General features: G+C 46.3%; 1 protein-coding gene across 1 annotated transcript in view; it reads left to right on the top strand.

Moving 5' to 3' along the window:
- Positions 1-10,408: 10,408 nt before the first annotated feature.
- LOC125427534 (protein Wnt-10a-like) overlaps positions 10,409-24,533 on the top strand; it is a 65,524-nt gene continuing 51,399 nt past the window's right edge. The window contains exon 1 of the mRNA XM_048487070.1: positions 10,409-11,193. Within this exon, the coding sequence (XP_048343027.1) occupies positions 11,132-11,193 (62 nt within the window). The 5' untranslated portion in view covers positions 10,409-11,131. The remainder of the gene's footprint in view (positions 11,194-24,533) is intronic.

The following is a 24,533-nucleotide window of genomic DNA, read 5'->3' as shown; positions in this document are numbered from 1 at the left end:
GAGCCCGTTGAGGCGGCCCTGATTTGCGTGGTGGCTTGGCAGATGGGGTGCTGCGGCCGGAGCGGTTGGCTTCTGTTTTCGAGCAGTTAAGCGGCTAGATGACCTGGTCCTCCGCGGTAAAGACACAATCCCAGTCGGCGACGGCCCGGAGGTGGTCTCGGTAGCGGCTGGGCTTGGCTTGGTGGACGCAGTGGCAGGCTTCGGGCGTTGGCGGCCTCCGGCACGAGCGTACTCTAAGCGAGACGCCACCTGGGATCCCAATTCAACCCAATCAGCAATAGTCGCGGGGACCGAATCAAAAACACCGTTCCAATTTGCAGCTTGCCGTCGACAGCATCCGAGAAGTATTCGCATTTCATGCGCTCAGGCCACTCAGGAGGGTCGAGCAGCCGCCGCATCGAAATTCTGGGCAAATTCTGCAAACGGCCCGGTTGCCTTGCTGAATAGTTTTGATGAATTGCGGATAGCTTCATTTTCAGCACCGGATCTTGAAGCGAGCCCTTAAGGCTTGGAGGAATCACGGGCACCGTGCGAGTATCTTCATCTTGCAGGTTCAAAAGAGTCACAAACCAGTCGGCTGCCGCCCCATCCAGGACTGAGCCGATGTCCCGTATTTTTTCGCGCTCAGACCGGTATAAATCGTCATAGTCCTCCATGTGGGCATCGAGTTGCAAGATGAAGTAGGGAAGTTTGGAAGCGGTCCCATCGAAACGGGCAGGTATTGGAGGTCTGTAGTAACCCCTCTCCACGGCCCTTGGCACCCGCAGGGGCGGCGGCTGCGCAGGTTGAGCAGGTTGAGGCAGCGGTTGCGCAGGGGGGGCCGGAATGCGGTGGAGAGTATCAGCGCCCGGTGCGGCTGGCGTTTCGGTGGGAGCCGGTCCTTGGAAGGTGGCTGGACCCAGCAGCGTCGCCCCTCTGGCGCCGGCTGTACCCGTGACAGCGTAGACTCCAACTTGGGTTGTCCTGGTCTGCTGCTTCTTCAGTTCCCTCTCCAAGGCAACCAGCTCTCTCTCCTTGCGAGTCAATGCATCCTGGATTAGCATGCAAAGCTGCTTTCTCGTTCCAATTTAGCCAGTTAGTCCCGTTGAACAGCTGCAGTAAGTTCACTTTGTGTCGCAAGGCCTGAACACTTTCGCGTTGGCGCTGTAAGTTCAGTTTGGAGTGTTCCAGGACTTTATCATGGACTGATAGATTCTGGCATATTGCGTTGGAGCTGCATCTTTGAAGCACGGCCCAATTCCAGTTGGACTTCTTTGCGCTGCTGTTCCCGGTCTCTCTGCAGGTTTTCACGCTCTTGCTGCAGCTGTTCCCGTTCCTCTTCCCATAGCTGGCGTTCACGGGCCCATGCTTCCTGGGCATCTCGCAGTCGGCCCACTTCCTCAGCCCAGCTCTCTTTCGATGGGAGAGGGAACAGATCCGGCTGGGAGTGCAGGCTTCCTCCGGACTCCTCGTCGTCTGGACGCGAGACATCGTGCCCACCGGTGGCTCCACGGGGCATCTCGGGTGCCGCCGCTGGTCCGGGATCAGGGGTCCGATCCCGGGAAGGCGGTACGGATACCTCCCAATCCCTGGTATAGTCCCAGTGTCACTGGTGGTCTTGGACGGGCCCCAGTGCTATGCCACGGTGGGTCTTTGGGAGCATCACCAAAATCTGAGTCCAGGAATGCGTTCAATGGACTCCTGGGTTGCCGCATGAAAGGTGGTCAGGCCCGTATCCTCCGTGCCGGGTTGCATCTGAGGTGTGTAATCCATACCAGCGGGTAGATATCCGATCCACAGGCTATTTCGATCCATAGACAGCGCCCCAAACGACTCATGTAAGTCCCCATGGTCGTCTACACGTCCCTCGTTCCAACGGAGTAAAGGAAGACTCGTGCTGATACGAGGACGGGAAAGAGTCACCAGCGAGACCCGTTCTCCCGCCGGTTCCTCCAGATCCAGAAGGGAAAGGTCGGAGCCCTCTTTGGGGGCTACTGCACCTTCCACAGAAACATCCAACCTCTCCATGCCGAGACACCAGAGGTCCACTGTACTAGGAATATAGATGAATTAGGTTTCCTGCCACAATGTAAGGAATTCCATAGAAGCAGAAATAAAAGGCTCTTTGGTGTAAAAGACCGTTTATTCAGACATCTTAGAAAGCTCATGTACACGCAGTGGCAGGAATAAGATCTCCCGCCAGAAACACAGGTTATAACTCTGTCCATCCCATCCCCCCTCCCGGATTCCCATGGGAACGGAGGTCTCATCTCCCTCGCAGAGATAAGGTCTCCGCCGAAGAAGCTGGCCCATCGCCCGGGCTGTGGAATGTGGTCAAGGCCAGGCGGCTGACCCGCTCATCAACACCATTGAATCCTTTACACTTAGTGTTCCACTGGGTTGCCTGTGTCTGTATTCACTTAATAATAACAAAAGAAAACATTTCCATTATCTTTAATTTTCACCTTGTTAACATGATTTACCCACAAGTATCCCTCAAGTCAAGTGTATTAATGCCTAGGATTTGTAGACCTTCAGGTAGGGTTGCAACAGACCAGTGGAAAAACGTCCCATCTCTTTTACAGTGGCATACTGTGTGAAAATGGGAAACAGAAGTGGGAAGCATTTCATGGCATGGAATTAAATAACATCACCTGCTAAATAACATCTTACTAATCACATCCCACTAATAGGAGGACATCTTTTTCTCCAGGCAGTTGGCAACTCTGAATATTCCACAGTAGTGCAGTATGAGCATGTCAGTATGAGCATGTCATGAACATGTGGGCACCCTTCCGTATTTGCTGCTGAAGGGAAGCATTTAAAAGCATTTATTTAACCTTGAAGTCAAGTTCACTTAAGATGTTTGAGGATACCAAGTCTTGTTTTTAATGAGTGCTTCTGCAGTCTTCAACGCTATATTTCTGCGTTGTTAACAGTAATGTTCTGTGATCTCATGTTCATGAGAATCACTACAGATTCTGGAATAGTTCCCCTGAACCATTGCCAACAATATCAGAATTTTCTATTTAGGCTTTAAAGTGTACCTGGCAACTGATCATCCAGTCTTTCTTAAAAACCGCCAAAGAAGGTGACGCCACAACAAATAATCCCACAACAAACAGGGTTTATTTTCCTGAGGGTCCCAGTTAGAAAGATTAAAGTTCTTTCCAAAGCCTCCTGCAGTCTCTTTGCCCTGGATACCTGTATTAAAAACAGGGCTGATGGGACAGTTTTTTAAAAAATCCACTAGGCAGGATTGCAATCTTGTGGTTATTTTTCGGAATGAGGGCAACCTTTGCATAATACTACCTGTGTGAGGGTAAAGGGCAGAGCGATAAGGTTATATAGCACAGTCGTTCCCTGAGGTAATAACAGCTCCCATCTCAGTTATAGCAAAACATGCATCCTTTTGCTTGGGTGGAAAAATGCAGAGCCAGCTACTGTCATGGTGTACCACACTGAAAAACCCAGCACAGCCCATTTATACAATGGTTGTAATTATGTGGAGGAAAGGGATGATTTAGACACCCATAAACAGCAAACAGGAAAAAAAATCATTACTGGTACAGCTGATTCTGAGTGAACTGCAAGATGGGTGACCATACGTTCAGTTCTGACACCTCCTTTCCTCCCTTGGTGGAATTTGGATCTCTAGACTTCCAGTGAAGCAATCCCAAAGTAAAATCATGGTCTTCTTTCTAGTATATCAATGGGCAACCTTCAAGGCACACTAGACTCAAGACTTGGAGGCAGGCAATGGCAAACCACCTCCAAATGTCTCTCGCCTTAACACCCCTGCTTAAAGAAGTGACCCCGCTTGCAGGTCAATTTCCTTGCTCACATCAAAGTAGGGAGTTTGATCTCTAAACCCTGAAATTACATGGCTTCTGGTTATTTGAATAGAAGTCTTTATGTATATTTTCCGTCTTCCCCGCAGAATGGTCTGAGATAATCAGTAGATACTTTGTGCAGGATTTTATTGGCCATGCTGGCAGGGGCTGATGGGAATTGTAGTCCATGAACATTTGGAGCGCCATAGGTTGGCCACCGCTGCACAGGCTGATAACCAGTGCCAGACAGTTGGGATAGGGCGGGCAGGAGAACTAAGGGAACAATGTTGTTGCATGTGCCTTTGTCATCTTGGGGACCACTGGAATTTGGTATAGCTTGTGATTTTTTCAATCTGAATATCCATGGTGGCTCTTACAGTCCTGCCATAGCCTTTCAGCGGTGATCCAATACATCTAGACCTTTGCTCGGAAAGTTTCTGAGCTCATTGCCATTGTTCTGATAGATAGTTAAGACCTTCTTACTTAGGCCCATTCCGCACATGCAGAACAATGCACTTTCAATCCACTTTCCATGCACTTTGCAGCTGGATTTTACTGTGCGGAACAGCAAAATCCATTTGCAAACAATTGTGAAAGTGGATTGAAAGTGCATTATTCTGCATGTGTGGAAGGGGCCTGAGTGGTTATTTTTAACTGATTTGGGTTGACTTAATGCTGACATTCGGTTTTATAATTTATTGGTTTTATGATCCTCCCTTGATTATTCTTATTGGTTGCTTTCATATTGTTTTAATCAAGGGGTCACATTGTTGTATCAGTTTTATGTTGTAAACTGTTGGAGAGCTCTGTGGCCAGACAGGGTCAAACAATTTCAAAATAAATATCACCTTGCATACAGTGCTTTTCAATGAAGTCAGAGCTTACATTCAGCTGCTGGTCATCATAACAGTAATTCAGAGAAATCAAGTTATATATTTACATGGTGATTCAGCCCTTACAGTGCAATCCTAAACAAAGCTACACTAAAATCAATGTACAACTTTACAGCTGGTCTCTCATACATGGAATATGTTCTCCTCAGGGATATAGGTATTGATTTTTTATAGGTTGGGTTCGGGGGCGGGGCCATGCCCCCACCCGTCCCTGGGGCATGGCCATGCCTTCACAAACCTCGTCCCTGGCCTCAGTGCTTATAAAAAGCAGCTCTCCGAGGCCAGGGACGGCAGACTTCCCTGCCTCGCCCCCCCCCCCCGCCATCTGGGCTCCCAGCTGGCAGCTGGCAGTCCCTTCTGCCCTCCCCTCCAGGCAGAGGCGTAGCTAGGGAAAATGGAGCCTGGCGCAAAATCTGAGTTTTGCGGGGGGGGGGGGGCATGGGTGGCTACTGTGATGCTGGAATCCACCCCCAAGCAGCATCACTTTCAATGGTGCTTAAACTAGGGAGCCCAGATTCTTCTTTTAAATCTACCTTAAAGGGAGAATCTGGGGTCCCCAGTTAAAAAAAACATTGAAAGTGATGCTGTTTTGGGGTGGATTATCCCGCACCCTGAAACAGCATCACTTTCAATGTTTAAACTGGGGACCTCAGATTCTCCCTTTAAATCCATGCCGAAGGGGGTGGGTTTAAAAGGAGAATCTGGGGAAAATTTTTTTGGGGGGGTGTGTCTGCTGTCAGGGGTGCAATTGTTAAGCTAGCAGCACCAAACTTTCAGGGTATCTTTAGGAGACTCTCCTGATGATACCACCCATGTCTGGTGAAGTTTGGTTCAGGGGGTCCAAAGTTATGGATCCTCAAAGGTGTAGCCCCCGTCTCCTATTAGCTCCCATTGGAAACAATGGGGGATAGGGCACCCCCTTTGGGAGTCCATAACTTTAAACCCCCTGAACCAAACCTCACCAAACTTGGTTGGTATCATTAGGAGAGTCTCCAAAAAAATCCGTGAAATTTTGGTGCTGCAAGCCTAAAGACCGCGCCCCCTGCAGGCCAAAAACTGAAAAAACACTTTCAAAATACAAAAATACACAAACGAGGGGCGGAACTTTGGACATGTAATGGGGGGGGGTTAAACCTGGGAAACACCCCCCCCCCTACGTCCTTGGTTCTCCTCATGGACTCAGGGAGGGACATCTAGTTGGCCACCGTCTTCTGAACATTCAGATCCAGCCTTGGGGTAACTTCTAACACAAAAATCCAGGACTAAGTATTTATGATTGTCCTGGACTATTTTGAAAGCACTTGATTCCATTCTGGGAGACCTCACAGTTGGCAGAGCTTCACTAGACCTGAGTATTTTTGTTTGTTACCTAGAAGGCAACTTCCAGCTTATCCAGTTCTGTCTATACCAAATGCTTAACAGATGCTTCTCTTCATCCTGAAGGCACTTAGGCAGCAGTTCTGACACTTAAGCAATGCCAGGACAGCCGTTTTGATTGTGTTTACAGCCCTCCCATCTTTCTGACATATGAATGCTTCTAAGCCTTCAAAGTATTTGTGCAAGCCACACATGGAGGCTTCTGTCCTCTCTTGTCCTCAAGACAATTTAGAGAGATGGCTATCAGCTACAATTTAAAAAATAAGCTTAAGAAAAATGCTTTTAGTAACTGCACGTAGTAAGGCCTGTTCTCGAAAGGTAGGTGATCATATAGGAATATGTATCAGAACAACCAGACTCAAATTCTGATCAATCCCACTGCTACAACAGCTGCTTGTAGCACTACTGCTATGTTTGGTTTTAATCAAGTACAGCAAAAATAACAGCAGGTACATTGGGGTAAAACCATTCAACAAAGAAGAATACCTGTGGTACCTAGGTTCCATAGTTATTCTTCTGTGTTGTGTGGCTTTCACAAGGGGCATTTTGACTTCCCAGTTGCTCCTCTTCGCATTGGGTGATAGTTCAATAACTAGAAATAACTATGATTACTGCATTGTAGAGTTACCAATGTTGGCAACCCCTGGACGACTGATGGGAATGGTAACCCAAGTAGTATTCACTACCACAACATCACTTTTAGCTGCATAGCTAAAAGTGATGTCACTGCAGTGTGGGTTGCTCTAGGATTCACTTTATGGTCATAAGAATATGTTAAACACCAGAGTATCCTGCAATGTGATGTCACTTCTGGTTGCATAACATCACATTGCGAGAAGTGACATCACATTGCAGGATGTTGTGGCATCCACAGATTCCATATAACTGTTTCCATTTTTTTTACTGCTGCCCTGTAGAGTTGCCGCAGAGGACTGAGGTGTCTGGTGAGCAACCTGGTCAAAGCTGGCAACTTGGCCTGCCTACTGTACCAGTACTATATTTCTTAGGATCCACTGAAACTAATGGAGTTCCTAAGGCTGAGTTGTTGGTTTACACCAACCCATCAGTGTCTTCTTAGTACACGAGGTGATTTACAAGCTAAGTGACTATGGGCAACAGCAGTTCTATGAAAGAGCAGAAAAGCCAATTCCATCTCCTCCCACTGAGATAGAGACTCCCTGATCCCTTTCCCTGAAAAAGTGAAAGGACTTTATTTTCACATCAGCCAGACAAGCATAAGGAGGGCAAACCTTCTGTCCTTACTCAGAACCCTCAGACCCATGCAATACCACCACAGACTCCTAGGTGGATTCCGCATGGGCCAAAAACATTGGTGTGAAAACGGTGTGAAAACGGTGTAAATTCTTTTACACCATTTTAAACCATTTTACACCATTTTCACACCGTTTTCACACTACTGTTTTTGGCCCATGTGGAATCCGCCCTAGGGATCCCTGAACCCCAGTTTGAGAAATGCTGCACTGAGGGAATTTTCCATTTTGCTTTCGTTATTCTGGCCTCAGTGAGATGTGAACATTTAGCAGGCTCTTAGTATGCTCTTGATTGGAAGCTGGTGGCGATTTTTCAGGTCATCCCAGTCAGGAGCTGTTCCTCCTGCAAGGCTCTCCCTGGCCCATACTTTAACAGTCCAATACTTCAGTACTTGCAAAATGAGGAGGAACAGATGCTCAGCCCCAGATCTTCTTCTGTTGGTTCAGATGTTCCCCTCCCCCTCCCCCTCCCCTCAACTGTTGAGTGAAGTTTATTGATGTGGGGAATGGAAACCTCTGTTCTGAATGGGCTTCTTCCAGTGGTTTTTGCCAGCCCTCCCTCTTTACTATTTGTAACATGCTGATTAGTTGATGTTACACTGCAAGAGTGCTCACAAATCTCCCAATGTTGAAGAATTTGGGTTTTAAATAGAGGGGAAACCAGTACAGAGCCAGACAGAACAATTAGTACCTCACTTACACGTGAGCCTTCTGTGCTGCAGCCCAATGTGCCTTTTGATTTTCATTTCTTGGTGCAAAAGCCTTTCCGCATTGCCTTGGCTCATTTTCAGGATGTGGTTAACAGAAATCCAGTGTTACTGCCTAGCTAGGTCTGTTTCATTTTGCAGTTATATGTTTGACTTGTCCTTGCAAAACTTTATCTTCATTGGCTTCATCTGATCAAGTTTATCAAAATTATTTTGAGTTTTAAATCAATATACTACAATTGGGTGCTGTGTGGTTTCCGGGCTGTATGGCCGTGTTCTAGCAGCATTCTCTCCTGACGTTTCGCCTGCATCTGTGGCTAGCATCTATCCTCTGAAGATGCCAGCCACAGATGCAGGCTGAACAACTATCAGGAAAAAATGCTGCTTGTCTGTTTCCCTTAGTGATTCCGGCCATGAAAGTCTTCAACAATACAATATACTACAATGTTCCCAGTTCCTCAAAGTTTTGTGTGGGACTATGCAGGCTCCCCACTCTTGGAACTGGGCAAATCTGATGACAGTCATAAACAGTGATATCTCACAGCCCTCTTAAGAACTGGAGCTGAATTCTGGCTAAGAGCTTGAACTGTACATTAGCAGGTCTGTGTTCAAATCTTGCTTCAGTCGCAAACTCACTTGGTGGCCTTAGGCATGCCACTAGTCCTGGCCCCAGTCTCCAATATGGTCTCATCTGGCCTACATCACATGGTTGTTGTAAGCATCATTGTAATAATGTATGCAAAATATGATGAACACTCCAAGTGCTATCTTGATGTCAAGAATAAAAATAATAGTGCATTCTTCCCTTTTGATGGGAAACCATTAAGGGATGACTTTAGGTGCATTTATGTGTCTCCCCACTGAACAGCAGATCCATCTCGCCACTGCAGGAGCTGGGCAAGGGGACACATATGCCCTGGATGTACATCGGTCACCCTTCCAAACCTTCATGTGGATTCAACCCATGAGGTCTCAGAGCTGAGCAATGTCACTGCCAAGCACCTTGAATTATTAGGCAAAACCACAGGTATCAAAAGCAGTTTATTAGGAAAACTACAGACAAACAAAGTAGCATACAGAAAAGATGTATTCACTTATATTTGGACAGTTAACTAATTAAAAAATAGCTAACGGGTCATGAATTTTAATGGACTAATAATCAATTACATGACTATAATTATGGCCATATTTACACAGATTTATCAAACATTGCCATTCGTTTAACCAGAAAAAAAGTGCATAAAGGGAGGTACAGGATCATTGAGTACACTTGGGAAGCTTATAGCAGCCGTTGGAAGAGGAGCGCAACTTGCGCAAGTTTAAACAGCAGTGCCTGTAATTCCCCAAGCAGCTTCACCTCCATCTGCAACTCAGCCTGAAATTTTTACAGATGACTGCCTATTCCTCAACTGGTCTTTTGAAAGGCAACGCAAGGAGGCATGAGGTTTTAATCTGACCAGAGCCATGTCACTTACTGCTCCATGATTTTAGCTTCCACAAGTCATTCCCTGCAAATTTAGCGGTGGTACCAGACACGGAGACCTCAAATACATCTTCCTGTCAAATAGGGGGTTGGTTGACACTCAGTCTCTGAAAGGAGCACACTTGGGTGTAGGGAACGTGGACGGGGCCTTCTGTATTAGAGGATGTTTAGAAAGACCTCTGCCTGAACAAACAAAACCAGTCACCTGGAGTTGCTTTCGAAACCGTTTGTCTCGAAGGCAACACCTCGGTTACAGGCGCAGAGAAGGCTCTGGTCAAGTCAAATCACAACGCAGGCATGGGACAGGCCAACGAGTCTCATAAGAAACGCCGGCCACAGATCATCCGACAACTTCCCTCCAAAGTGTCTCTCCGCCAAGCTCTCAGCAGCGCAGTGGATCAAAGAGCAAATCTGTGCGTGTGAATGGCGACAAGTGCAATACATCAGGTGTGCATCATGACTGTGTGTCGTACCGGCGTCCCCACGCGCCCAGCAAAGCCGATATTGCTCACTTGCACTGTGCACGTATACGCGTCGGCTTCACACGTGGACACGATGTCGGGGCAAGCGCCCGCGGCTCCCCTGTGCTCAGGGTCGCTCGCGAGTGCCCGGCTGGATTGCGTGACGGCGGGGTGGCTGTGCGTGTGTATGGGAGAGAGTAGGCATGTCTCTGGGGGTGCGGTTGGCACACGCTTCCCGGCCCGTCCTTTCCCCGCCTGCCTGCTTGCCTGCCTGCCTGCCTGCCCGCCCGAGGGCTCCTGCACGGGCGTGTCGGGACTCGGGCTTGGGGCGCTGGCTCGGCGGTTGCTCGCTGCGCGTGTGGAGGGTGCCCCCCTCCCCCGTTCCCGTCCTGTCCCAGCAGAGCAGCTGCCGCCGTGGTCGTGGTCGGCCTCCGCCCGCGGCAGCCCGGTGCGCTCGCCTCCCCACGCCCGGATCGCCGGCTGCCCCGCGTCGCTGGGCGTGGTGGGCTGGGCTGCGGGGGCCGCACGTGCTCGCTGAGGGCACCCTTGCCCCCTCTCGGCCACAGATCGCCCAGCCTCTCCAGAACAACTTCAGCTGGCCCAGAGAGGGGTTCCCAAGTTGCACGGGGGAAGAGTGTGTGTGCAAAGGGAGGGGGGCTTTGCCAGGCAGCCTCCCTCGCTCCCTCCCCCCCCCCACTTCCCTCCGCCCCGCGCCCGGCGCGCTTCGATGGGGGGCGGAGGAGAAGGACCTGTCCGCATGGAGCGCCGAGGAGATCCTTGGAGCCCAGCGCTGTTTGTACCCACCAACCCTCGACGCCTCCTCGACAGACAGCTGCCCTGGTGAAAGGGGACGGCAGGCAGGCCCCCGGGGCCTCGCCGCAGGTTGGGCTTGCAGATCTTTGGAGCGAGCTGTCAACCCGACCCACCCCTCGAACAAAGGAGCCCCTCGCACCTCTCCCACGCGAGGCGATCCCTGAGGTCCGGAAGAAGCAGGGAGACGCGCCCGGAGTGGGGAGCCAACCAGCGGCACCGCGGCAGAGGAGGAGAGACAGCCCACCCTGTCCCCATCCACCTAGCACTTAAACGAGCGGAGCCAGCTGGGGAAGAGTGCACTTCCACCAGCCATCATGGGACACGCGCGGCTTCTGTGGCTCTGCTCCCTACTCGTGCTCAGTCTTTGGTGGCCGAGGTAAGACTCTTCAAACTCCCGCCCCCCCCCTTTTTAAGAAAACCTTTTTCCTGGACCCCCAGATCTTCCAAATCGTCTCTTCTCCTTCAGAGTATGATGGTCGGTGAGGCCTTTATCACTGCAGCCTGAAATGACTGACCAGCCTCTCTCTCCCATACCCCAATATACATACCATACCAAGAGGAGATTAATTACATACCCCCTCCTTATGCAGTGCCTCAAAGCCCTCAAGGGCACGAAGGGGATGTCACTTGGGAGCCGTTTCTGTAATTACAAGTCTCCCAGGAATGCTGTGCCGAAGCAGATTTGTCTCTGGTTTACAAGAGGGTCTAGTCATTAAGATTACACCCCCCTCCCCACCTTCCCCTAGCCCATTATGATCTGAGCTGTCATGTCCCTCACAAACCTATTCTCTCACCCTATCCTTAACAGCTAAATTCTCGCCATGGGGTATTTGCTTTGACATTAAAAACACTTGGGAAAAACCTCCACTAATATGTCAATGGAAATCCATGGTTAGGAGCCTGCCTCTCTTTTCCTAAAACAGGGTTTTAAAATTGGGCAGGCAGGTGACATTTGTGCCCCCAATGCTGCAAGCGGATGCACGATCCACAAGGCGCAGAGCAGCTCCATTGGTTTTTGTCCTTTGCGTAAGATTGGTGCTAACTGTGGCTGGGACAGAAAAACAAAGTCGCTTGGAGAAAATGGGTGTTTCTTATAGGCTTGTCCAGGTCACTGAATTCATTCGCTTGAGTGGCTCAGAGATCTGCCACTTGCTTTGCTAGAGGAGGCCTTGCTGCTTCACTACCAGAGGTCCTTCTGGTGTATAGGAATAAAGTGAGCATCCTGGGATTCCACACGGCTGCTTTTACTACACTTAATCCTTATCCTATAAAGAACTGCCTATCTAGGTCAGTCTTAGTTTGGATGATCATAGATTGTGTCCTGTTAGGAACTTTATTTCTTTCAATTATCTAATCTGTTTGGGCACAGAGGAGCCTCCTTCAGTCCCAGGTAATTCATTTCATAATTCTGTGTGACGGGTTATGGGACCCAAATCCTTTTAGGTATTGTTCAGATTCTCTAGTTAGTTCTGAAATTCAATGGGTGAGCTTGGGATTTGGTATCCTAAGTGGGAAGGGGGAATAAATACATAAAGCTAGTGCTTATGGGCATTAGAACAAAACATGTATCCATCATACTGGTTTATTGGTGTCTGCTGTTTCTTTCCCCTTCCCTGGCACTGAAGATCCATTCATAGAAAAAGAGAAAGATGTTGGATAGAAAGCACTTCCCATTTTCTGTTCCTGACAAGAGGAAGGAGAGTATGGAGATTTGAGGCTTAGTGATGATTTCATTGAAGGCAGAGAATTTAGGGTCAAACAGAGGGATGAGATTATGGTGTTCAATTTCTGTATCGTTTTGAAATGTGAAGTTACTTCCTTCCCTTGTAGTGACTCATCATTATCTGGAGGGAGAAAGGTGTTTACTTTATGTTGCTCTAGAAGTGAGTGGACTGGAAATATTTCATTTTTAAAAACAGTAAGGCAGAGGCTAAACCCATTAATGAATCAATCAGCATCAAGTTTGAAAAAGGCTTGGGGATGCTTAGATGAAAGGCATGCGCCACAGCATGCAAAATGCTCTCATTAGGAAGAAACGCTGCACTGTTATGAAAGACACCCAATGTCTTAATCGTTTTCTTCAGAGGACAGGTCCTTCCCTTGAGGGCTGGAGCCTGCTCAGTGCCAAAGAGCAGACACACCTCCCTTCTGAGTGGGGCCTTGGTTGCTTTGGGGCTCAGAGTGAGCTGTGGGTTTGACATGGACTCTGGCTCTGATTCCTGGGAGCCTTTAGGCCACTCCCTTCCCTTTCGGTGAATATGCAAAATAACTGTCTCACTAGCTCCTGATTGTGGGTGCAAGGGCACAGGAATTTTGTGGAATGTGTGTAGGATGCTTCCTATCAGTCTCTGAACTCCACTCAGCTGTCTGCACTTCTGGGACTGGGAGATCAAGGAAACTCTTAAAGTCAGGTAATAGAATCCCATATTTCTAGGCTGTTACGCCCAGAGACTCCTTTCTTCAAAACTGCATTTCAAAGACTCAAGTTACAAATCGGACGTCATTTATCAGTAGGTGGCTGACCTTTACCACACCAAGAAAATGCCCAGGAAAGCAATTCATTCCTCATAACTCTCAGGCTTTCATATCTAAGTCCAGTTATAAGTGGGGAGCTGCAGTCTCTTGCAGTGGCAGCCGTGTGTGTGTGTGTCTATGGTGGTGGTCGTGGAGTTATAGGAAAAATGAATAGGTTCTTCTCTGTAATCTTTTAGCTCACCCATGCGTTGCGCTACCAGATTGTCAGAGTGGACTTCAGTGATGACCCAAAGTCTTCCTGGGATAGACCTGTGAAATAGCACCCAGGCATTCTCAGGTTAATCTAGCATTTTTAAAAAATATATTTAACAGATGACAGCATTTAGGCAAAGAAGTTGGGGACTCAGTCTGAGAACTGAGGTATAATAATTAATGTCATACTAGGAGCCCCAGATTTGAGTCTGCAGTATGCCATGGAAACTCACTGGGTGACTTTGGGCCAGTCACACACACTCAACCTAATATCCCTCCAAGGATATTGTGAGGTTAAAATAATGGAGGGGAGAAAATCTGGCAGTCAGTACCTAAATAAAATAATAAAATAGTCCAGACAGCTTTATGAAGATAGGACTCCAGTGGGGGAGGGTTGTTCTGTAAGGAACTGTAATTGTGTGTGTGTGGGGGGGGGGGGGACTTCCTCTGCAGAAATTTCTATTTGTTTCAAGGTTCTTAAAGTCAGAAAAAGGTTGGAATCCATGCCTGTTGTTAAAGTCTGTGGGGCAGAGACAATAATTAGGATTGGAGGTTACAAGTGCTGCAAACCTAGGATCAGGGTCAAGAGAGGAAGAACTTTCTTCAAGACTTGAGAGAGAGTCCAGAAGAAAGCCACAACCTTGTGTACATAAAAGGAGGTCAGACTGTTTGCTATCAGAGAAGCTTGTGGCTATTTTAGGGTTGTCAATGGCCTGGAGAAAAAAAAACCCTTGTCTTTTTAATAGAGGATTAATGGGAATTTTATTTGCCTCTGTGTGATAATGAGCTTTAGCCATCCATTTCCCACACATTAAGCCTCTATTGAAGGGACAGGACATTTTTCTCAAGGTCTTTGTGCAATACATTTTATATTCATCTTGAATGTGGGGAAGGCTGTGACTCTAGGTAGGGTAGAGTTCACCTGAGGAAATGGGAGATTCTCCTTTTGCTCCACTTCTCTTTGGACTTCCCCTTCCCCTCACTGTACTGTCCAGAGAAGGGTTAATAATACTACTTCTTTTCCTTTTCCCATTTTCCTTTGTTTTGTTTTTAATAGCTTTGGTTTCTGTGTTAGTTCTCTTTCTCCCTCCCCCCCCCCCCCAATATAATTTATTACAGTTGGAACTTGTATTAATTAAAGCAGCAGCAACCACAGCCTGTGACCTGCGGGCCTTTCACCGCGAAATCGTGTTTCAACTCATTTAGTGTTATAAAGGGAAGGTGGGGGTGGGGAGCAATATAGGACAATCAGAGCCAAAGAATAGTCTTGGTTTAACTTCACCAACCCTTCGTTATTTCTTTCCTTATTCTCTGTGAGTATGGTTATCGGGACCATTCCTTCCTTGTTCTTTTAGGTCCATCCAGCAAAGGGGCGTATTGTGGTATGTGTGTAAAAGAGGAGGGAGAAGATGGAAGTGGAAATTAAGTGAGGCTTGCTTTGTGACACAGGGGGTGATGGTCCTGAAGAAGTCATTAGGATGTTACTGTACATGTGTTATTTGGATGGGAAGTTGAGAGGGAAAGGACACCCATTCTGACTGGGCACAGAAGACATGCCAGCAAAATGGCCTAGTTGAAAAAAAAACGGTGTTACTGTACATTAGGTCATAGGCACTCATTTCACAATAATGAAAGAAAGAAACTTGTGGCAGACAAGGATTTGTGACACTGAGAATGGAAGCCCATCTCTGCTACAGAAACTTCCTGGATTATCATGGTTTACCTCACAGAAGAACTAGATTTGAGTTTGGAAACACCTCAGAAACACAATTTATTAGGGTATCAGCTTTTGAGAGTTAAAACAGCCCTTGTCAAATACTTTGACTCTCGAAAGCTTATACCCTGAAAACCTTTAAGGTCCTACTGGACTCAAATGCAGCTCTTGTACTGCAGATCAACACAGTTACCTTCTGAAGCTTATCTCACCAAGTTGTTGTTGTGAGGATAAAATGGAAGAGGGGAGAACAACACTGAGGAGAAAAGCAGAGTATAAATATTTAAATAAATATGAATTTGAGAACAGAGATCCTTGATTGTATCTCTTGCATTGTTTACATTTTTGTAAAATGGCCTGATTTGGATTGGGGCTGCAGCACAGGGAGAGGGGGCTTTAACCCTTTGGTTGAAACCTTTTCTCAATGTAGTTCTACCCCATCTGGTTTTTGCTGTGGGGAGAAATGTCCTCCACCCTAGAATCCACCTCAGTATTATGTTAATTGGGCCTACTCTCTACACATGCTCCAGAGGCTACAATGCTGGTAAAAGATAGCATTAGGAAAACTACAGGAGATTCCTCAAATGCAGAGCACGTGATATCTTAGTTCTGCAAATGACTCTGGCCAGGTAAGAACAGAAGGTTTAACATCTTGCTGGAATGTCACACATGGACTTATTTTTATTAATTATGTTTTCTTATATGTTGGATGATTGAAGCACGATCCCTGTAAACATATCACACCTATTCAATCCTGCTGTCCGAAGACCGGTTGAGGGGAGGGGCAGAATGTGAGCTTGCCATCCCTTTAGCGCAGGGGTCTGCAACCTCCAACTCTCCAGATGTTCATGGACTACAATTCCCATCAGCCCCTGCCACCATGGCCAATTGTAGGCCAATTGTGTCTCTGAATGTCTTAGCCCATGTATACACATAGCTTTCTAGTTCAGCATGTTTATGTATGCTTAGTGTGGCTTTTGTAGCTTTATGATAGGACAAATAGCTTATTCATCAAATGGGCAGGGCACTTTTCTTCTGGCCAGTTGGCAGTCCAAAAAGTTTTGTGGAAAATGCATGAAAAACTTGTGTGTATCTGTGTGCTGGTAGGAGGTACACATGAGTGGTGTGTGTGCAAGCAGGGTTGGGTTGTGTAAGAGTACAAGAGAGTGAGGTGAGCAATGTCCATTTTATAGAACACTTACATTCTTTCTGATCTTTAACATAGTTGTCCTTAGAGTAAGGACAACCTTCATCTTAAAGAATAATCTAAGGAATAGAATGTCCAATGACAAATCCACAGTCAATGGGTGGGCTGGACTCACAAAATGTGAACTGCCCATTCATTGGCTGCAAGTTCGCCTCCCCGCATTTCATCCCTTAGTGGCCCTAATCCTGGGCGCTGTACTTAACTTGCCTCTCTGCCCCCTAACAAACCCACCCGGACAGGCAGTAGTGGTGGCTGGCCACACACTGCCTCACTGGCCCCCTACTCCATAAATCATCCTCCCCAATTCCAAAAAACCCACCTTTGGCAAGGCAAGGCCCTGATCCTGGGGTAGCTTATTAGTGGTAGCAAATTGAGAGATGAGTGGGGGTGGGGCAGAGAAGCAGCTGCAGAGGCGATAGGGGGCAGAGAAGGCAAGCAGGTAGGAAAGACAGTGTGCTCCCCCCCCCCGCTCCCTGCTAGAGTCCATTTTTATTAAGCCATAAAATGGGCTTGGCTGCTAGTTTTATAAAGTATGACAGAGTGCTGATATTCAGGGCTGTACCCTGAACTGTTGGCAGAGATGAAACTAGAATTCAGGCCTTTTGAATCCATGTCCAAATTCCTACCAGCTTAACCCTAGCATTTTATCAATGATTAAAAATAGTTGATGTTAATTTTATTGAGTAATCAATGCCCTCTGTTGCCTCTAGGCTGCGTTCTATTCCTGTTCTTTATGGCCAGATAGAATTGCCAGTTTCTTAACTAGTTCCTGTTGCTGTCCCTTTTACAAATGCCTGATCAGTAGATACTAGCAAGTGATCATATCTATCTACAGGAAGGCAAAAAGCTTCATTTGGTGGTTTCTGCAGCTCTGGGTGCTGCTCTCAAAAGAACAAACAGCAGTCCAGGATGGTTCTGCCCCCCACCCCACAATTGATTGGCAGCCTATGATAATAGATGTATAATGTGTACTTTGGGATCTGTAGCTACTTCTGTATTCCCATTGCCCAACCTGCATATTATGAGGTTATGAGGAGTTATGAGGAGAATCTTTTGATAACTTGACTGTATCTGATAAAGAGTTATAGGATACTGCAGGCAGCCAGGAATAGTAGCTTCTCAAAATATAAGCTCCCTCTGTATACTGCCCTGAGTACACACTGAACATTTACACCCCGTTCCTAAGCATATATATGTAAAATTACAGTAGTTACTATAATGGCTGTGAATTCAATGGAGCTTATTTTTCAATATCCTGAGAACAGCATCATTACAGTAATAGGGAGCTTGTGTTGTGATGAAGTGGTTTGAACCTGGGTTTTCCAGAACCTAGTGCAATACTGGACTGTGTTATGTGCTGACTTATGGCAACCCTATGACTTAATGATCCCCCAAACATCCCAGGCCTTGCACACTGTGTCAACCCATCTCACTGTGAGCCTTCCTCCTTTCCTATTGCCTTCAACTTTTCCTAACAATACTGGACAAGGATCTGAGAAACCCTGCTCTTGTGTAGAAGCTCTCTGTCTGACCTTGGGCCAGTCTGTCAGCCTGACCTGCCTAACTCACAGGGTGATTGTTGTGAGGGAGGGAGAATGATATTATTAAGCCCCTTTGGGGAGAAAAGCTGGATACAAATAGCTAATATCTGCTATTGATCACAGTGTGCACTGTGGGTTTCCCATCCTTCCTAATCCATGATTATGGATGAAATGGAAATTCTAATCTATTTGAGTGATTGTGTGAATTCAAAACCAAGAAGTGGTACCTTTTTCCAGTTATTTACATGTGGGTATGATCTTGGGTGTCCAGAGAGGTTGATGGACAGTAGATTTGGGAGGGAGAAAAAGGAACCAATTTTTTTGAGTGATTAAAATGTAAAATTTACTTCTAAAGGATGTAGTGATGGTCACTGTATTTGGAAGATCCTTAACTTGATGTATATCCCCATCCTAACACAGCTGGGAGACCTGTTCTTTGATGAAGAGGGCAACTATAACTCAAGCATGAACAGCAGGAGACAGGGTGTGGGAAAGTGTTTCACAGGAATCTGGAATGGTTGCATACTTATGCAACCCATGCTGTATTATTTGCTACATGGTTAGAAATATGATGCAGAATCTCCTTTGGAGCTGCCACATATATTATTCAAAACTGTGGGGTGATTTTGGTCACATGTTAGTATTTTTTGAAACAGGCTGACACAACTTATAATGTATCATCCTAAATTTAGCCCACCAACTATTCTTTGATACTCCCCCCACCCAAACCCCGGATTATCTCTCCAAACACAACCTGATGAACAAGAGGGGATTTCCCAGGCAAAGGGCAGCACAGTTTCTGTCAGTAGATGTGGAACCTGTGACCCAGCTGAGGAAGAGGCACAGTCTCTCCCTCTGCTTTTGATCAAGAACTGTTATTAGTAAGTTACAACCACCTTTGCATCTCCCTTCAAATTGAGTCATTAGAGGCTTGGAGTCCCTGTTTTTAAAACGCCAAAGGGAACACTTTGCTGTGTAATTAAAGCCTTCTTGTCTATTAACCTGCATGTCTTTCTCATTCTTTCTCTGTTCACCTGGACTGGTTACTCTGTGAAGTGTTTATGGATAGGGGCAATGGATGTTTAGATTCAAGAATGTGGACTGGGGCTCTCTCCCTTTTACGAATCACAAACAAAGGTCAGAATAATAAAACCATAAAGCAGACTGTTACATGACTAGAGACTGATTTTTGATGAAGGGCAAAAGTACATACGTTATGTATAAATCTGGCTGTCAAATGTCTCCATAAGAGCCTTCTTTGTGTCTGTCCTCCCTTTAGTTATGAGGCGAGTGATTATCAAGGATATGGTCTTTACAGTGATGGCAGCTTGAGTGTGAAACTCCCTCCCCATATCCACTTGGCACTTTTAATTTGATATTCCCAGCAAATATGATTCTGTGTACTCTGATCTCTGGTTGACTTGTAGGAATCAACAGATACTACCTAGAAAAACACTATATCACTCAAAAATTACAAAGAATGCAATGTATTTGTAATTTAAAGAGGCAAGGTGAATAACAACCAGGAGCAAGATCCTGACTAACTAAAGCAAACACAAAAATACAATCTATACATGCAGTGAAATGAACTGTTTGATGTGCCTGAGGAATTGTCTCCCTCATATTTCTTTTGAGAAGTGTATTGTATGTTCCCTTGGAATTTTTAGCTGTCAAGCCTCCTATAGCAGAAATCATTTCCATTTAGAATATGCAGTCTTCTTTAAGATGCAGGTTTACATCTCATTTCATGTACAGACTGCATTTTTGTGTTTGCTTTAGTTAGTCAGGATCTTGTTTGGGGTTGTTATTCACCTTGCATCTTTAAATTACAAATATTTTGCACTTGTAATTTTTGAGTAGCCGGTATAGCATTTTCTAGGTAGCAGCTGTTGGTTTCCACTATTCCACTGTTTTGTCATTTGGTTTGAATTGAAGGGATGCACTGTACTCCGTTGAGGTCTCCATCTTGCCTGGACTCCACCCCTCAAATCTCTAGAAGTTTTCCAACCTGGATCTAGCAATCCCCCCATTCCCTGCCAATGGCCAGGGGTGGGGACAGACCCTGTTATACTGGTTGATTTTTAACCTTTAGAGGAGAGCAATTTTATAATAAATTGCTTAGAATAGTCAGTAGAACACATTTTAAAATAAGAATTATGTTATTGAATGACAAGTTTCAGTCAAGTTCCTCAGCAGCAACCTGCTGTGGGCAGATTAAGTTATTTCCTTATGTGTTGTCTACTCAAGGTAAAACATTTGCAAATAGAAACTGAATGTTGGCTGTGACAGATATATGCCAGAGAGTTTAGAAAGTTTTCCCTCAAAGAAACCAATCAACTGGGTTTTTCTGTGCATTCAAGGTGATCACCCCATTTGGGACATGGAAGGAATTTTCCTTCAGGTAAAACTGACTATGAACTCTTTATCTGGGTTTCGTTGCTCTTGGGCTATCATTGTTATAGTTATTTTATTTACTTATTTCAAACATTTATCCTGTCATTCCTCCAAAAAATTCTAGATGATTTACCCAGTTCTGCTGTCCTCAGTTTTATTTCACAACTACCCTGTGAGGTAGATTAAACTGAGAAAGAAAGACTGACTCAAGGTTACCTAGCAAGTTTCATAATGAATAGAGATTTGGACCCAAATCTTCCTCAGGTGTAGTCCACTGACTACATGTCACTCTCTCTCCGTTTAAGTGCTCAATAGGGATAACTTACAAAGTAGTTCAGAATATTGTTGGTATGTGGACCCCCCAAAAGGAAAGGACCATACTGTCCATTACACACAAATGCATTTAATGGCAGCTTAATGTGAGTGTGCTTTGTTGTTAAGTTGCAGCTGACTAATAGGGCTTCCAGGACAAGAGACATTCAGAGTTGGTTTGCCATTGCTGGTCTCCATGTAGCAACTCTGGTCTTCCTATGTGGTGTTTAGTCCAAATACTGACCAGGGCTGACCCTACTTAGTTTCTCAAATCTGATGATATCGAGTTAGCCTGAACTATCGAAGTCAGTCCCTTAGTGTGTTTACGTAAAGAAAAAACAATTTCTGGTGAGAATGTTCAGGAGAGAAGCATTGTGGAGAATGCCTGTGTAACTCTTTCTCTGACTGCCATTTCCCTTTCATAGATAGTTCCCAAGTGCTTCCCCTTCACTAAATTTCTTATTTGGGATGTTCATATGTGGTAAAGCTCCCTGAAGAGCATAGAGCAATAGTGGGGTATAGATACAAACATAGGTGTACCGAAATAAAATGGCGCCCAGGGACAAGGCCTTGTTTTTGTGCTCCCCCCCCGCTCCCAGTCTCCGATAGAGGTGGGGGGGCCCCGCAAAAACAAGGCCTTGCCTGCAATAGGTTCCCAGCCCAGTGCCAGCTGCTGCTGCCCTCCTACTATTGGAGGTCACGCCTGCTCACGACCTCCGATAGAGGTGTGTGTATGTGTGGGGGGGGGGTCTGGCAGTAGCTGGCAGGCGCTCCCAGCCTAGTACTGACTGCTGTGAGGTCAGCCCCTCCACCTCCATCAGAGGCTGCAAGCAGGCATGGCCTCCAATAGAGGTGTGGGGAGGGGCAGCAGCAGCCAGTGCTGAGCCAGGAGCCTCCCACAGGCATGTGCATAGCACCTCTTCCCCTCTATGCCTGATGCACAGTCTCCAACTGGAGGTACGACATCTTCTGCCCTGCGCGCCACGGCCTCCTGCTCCGCCTCCTGCTCTGCTTTCTTCCTGGCATGGCACAGCACGGTACCGCACAGCATGGCCGAGACCAGGCCAGGCCAGGCCAGGCGGGGTGGCTCATGCAGGTGGGTGGTACCGCGGTGTGGATGTACGGCTGCCTGCCAGGGGCCACAGCTGTAGTGCGTTGTGCGCCGCCTGCTCAGGATGAGCACCTCGGCTTGTGCACGGCTACTGCAGGCAGCACCTTCACTCCAGCCGCAACAGCGCTGCTAGAAGCGTGGGGGGCAATTTTGCACCGCCACGTGACTAATTTTCAGGCATCTTGAGACATGTGATCCCCACATGTTCTCATGACTGATATGCCCCTGGATACAAATGTTTTGGTGAAATGGTGGGAAAGGATTAAGCGCCTTTTGCCTTCTAGTTTTCTCCTCAAAATCCGGAAGTGGTTTTCTCTCATCTAATGGACCATTAAATTACTGCGATACACACTGTATTTTAGGCCTTAGTAAGCTGAAGTAATTGCATTTTATTGAGTCAAGCTATTGAGGAAAACACACATAACAGTTCCAAGCAAATGTCTGGATTTTTATTCTTTGTTGGATGACTAGATGAATTGACTAGAGGTGCATGAGGCACAATGTGTTGGTGTTTATGCTGTCTGGTTTTGATTATTGCATGAGATGCAAAGGTCAATTTATCCTTTTGTCTCATATTCACCTTTCGAATGGCAGGTTTTGTTTGTTCTATCTTGCCTGTTGGGTAGATGGGCTGCATTTTGCAGTGCTGAAACTCTACAGGTAAAGCCTGAATGCCTCCAGGCACCCAGAAAAATACTCTTCACTGCTATAGTGCAATTGTGCAATCAGGCTCCGGACTCTGGAGTGACTCTGGGCTTAGACAACTGGAGTGACTCTACAGAGGCCTGCTCAGTTAGTGTAGAAGTTGAACTGTCTTGATGTTCCTACCCTTCTAGATTTAGGCAAGGACGGATGGATCTCTTCAAGGAACTCATGCGCTGGCTGGAGGCAGATGCTTATGTTCAGCACATGTGATTTATGCTCAGCAACAGATTTTTTTTGGAAGGGGGTACATTCATTGCTCTGGTGGGGCGTTCACAAGAATGTGCAAAATAACTCTTTGTTGCCCTTGCACTGCAGGTGTACTTATACAGATGTGGGATCCAACCAGTTCTCACCACTTCTCTAGAAGTGGTTACTAATTTTTTCTGAGTGCCGAGAAGGTGTTACTAAAGCAACCTCCCTGCCCAATAGGGACTGGAGGTGCATGTGTGCGGTGGCGCCACTGTTTGAATCCCTCCACCATCGGAACCTGTTATTAAAATGTTTGGATCCCACCACTGCTTATGAATTAGTAATTTATTCTGCGGACTTTGACAATGAACTTTTTGCCGCATAAGAACATGTCTGGATTGGGGTTAGGAGCTGCAGCGCAAGCATTGTGGGGTTAGAGGGAATCATAACATGAACAAAGCCAGAACTATGATGCCTGTGCAAAAAAGTCAAATTTCTGGGTGACTCAGTAGAAGTACTCAAGTGGATGAGGTAGGACATAACAGTCATTGTTTGGTCCATGCTGGCCAAGGATGAACTTGAGTATGCAAGTATTGTTCCTGTCTAAGAACTACATCTCTAACTATAGATAGGAACAGTGGAGATAGTCAGACCCAAAGTAGCCAGGGGGCTACTTTGAAACCACCACACTGGATCAAACAAGATATGCAGGAATATACAAACACTTTCCAAATAAATTCATTTTTGTTATGGACAAAACAAGAATGTTTTTTAAATGCATTTTTGTTATGGACAAAACAAGAATGATAATAACAAAGCCTGCATGTAAGAACATAAGAAAGAGCCTGCTGGATCAGACTATAGTCCATCTAGTCCAGCACTCTGCTACTTGCAGTAGCCCACCAGATGCCTTTGGGAGCTCACATGCAGGATGTGAAAGCAATGGTGAAAGCAATCCAAAAAATTGGATTGAAGGGAATTCAAAGAGCGGTTAACAGCTTGAATCCAAATTGGGACTCCGTAAAGCAATCTTGAGGCGACTTTGGGATTGAAAAATTTGAGGGCAGGAGGAATAAAAGAATGGTCATAGCTGTAGAAGAAGCGTAGTAATGCTGAAATGCTGTTGGATGTGGCTAGGAAGGCAGCCTTCCTATGGGCTGCCCATGAAAGGTTATAGGAGAATAAAAGGCCGAGGTACTTATACAACTTAACCTGTTCAATTTGAGTGCTATTCATTGCCCATGTGAGCGTCTTAAAGTGCCTAGAGAAGACCCAAACCTTGGTTTTTCCATAATTAATTGTCAGTCTATTGGACTCACAGTAGTCCACACAGCGCTTCATTAAGTGTCTGAGGCCAACTCTGGATTGAGAGAGAAGGACAGCGTCATCTGCATAGAGCAGAATTGATACATGGGATGTTCCCAGTTTTGGGGCATGGCTCTGAATGACTTCCCTTTTTATGAATGGCCAAGACTTGGGGAGCGTACATAAGAACATAAGAACAAGCCAGCTGGATCAGACCAGATTCCATCTAGTCCAGCTCTCTGCTACTCACAGTGGCCCACCAGGTGCCTTTGGGATCTCACATGCAGGATGTGAAAGCAATGGCCATATGCTGCTGCTGCTCCTGAGCACCTCGTCTGTTAAGGCATTTGCAATCTCAGATCAAAGAGAATCAAGATTGGTAGCCATAAATCGACTTCTCCTCCATAAATCTATCCAAGCCCCTTTTAAAGCTATCCAGGTTAGTGGCCATCACCATCTCCTGTGGCAGCATATTCCAAACACCAATCACACGTTGCGTGAAGAAGTGTTT

This window comes from Sphaerodactylus townsendi, linkage group LG02 (genome assembly GCF_021028975.2).
Source record: "Sphaerodactylus townsendi isolate TG3544 linkage group LG02, MPM_Stown_v2.3, whole genome shotgun sequence".
NCBI classification, from domain to species: domain Eukaryota; kingdom Metazoa; phylum Chordata; class Lepidosauria; order Squamata; family Sphaerodactylidae; genus Sphaerodactylus; species Sphaerodactylus townsendi.
This window is presented reverse-complemented; position numbering and strand designations above follow the sequence as displayed.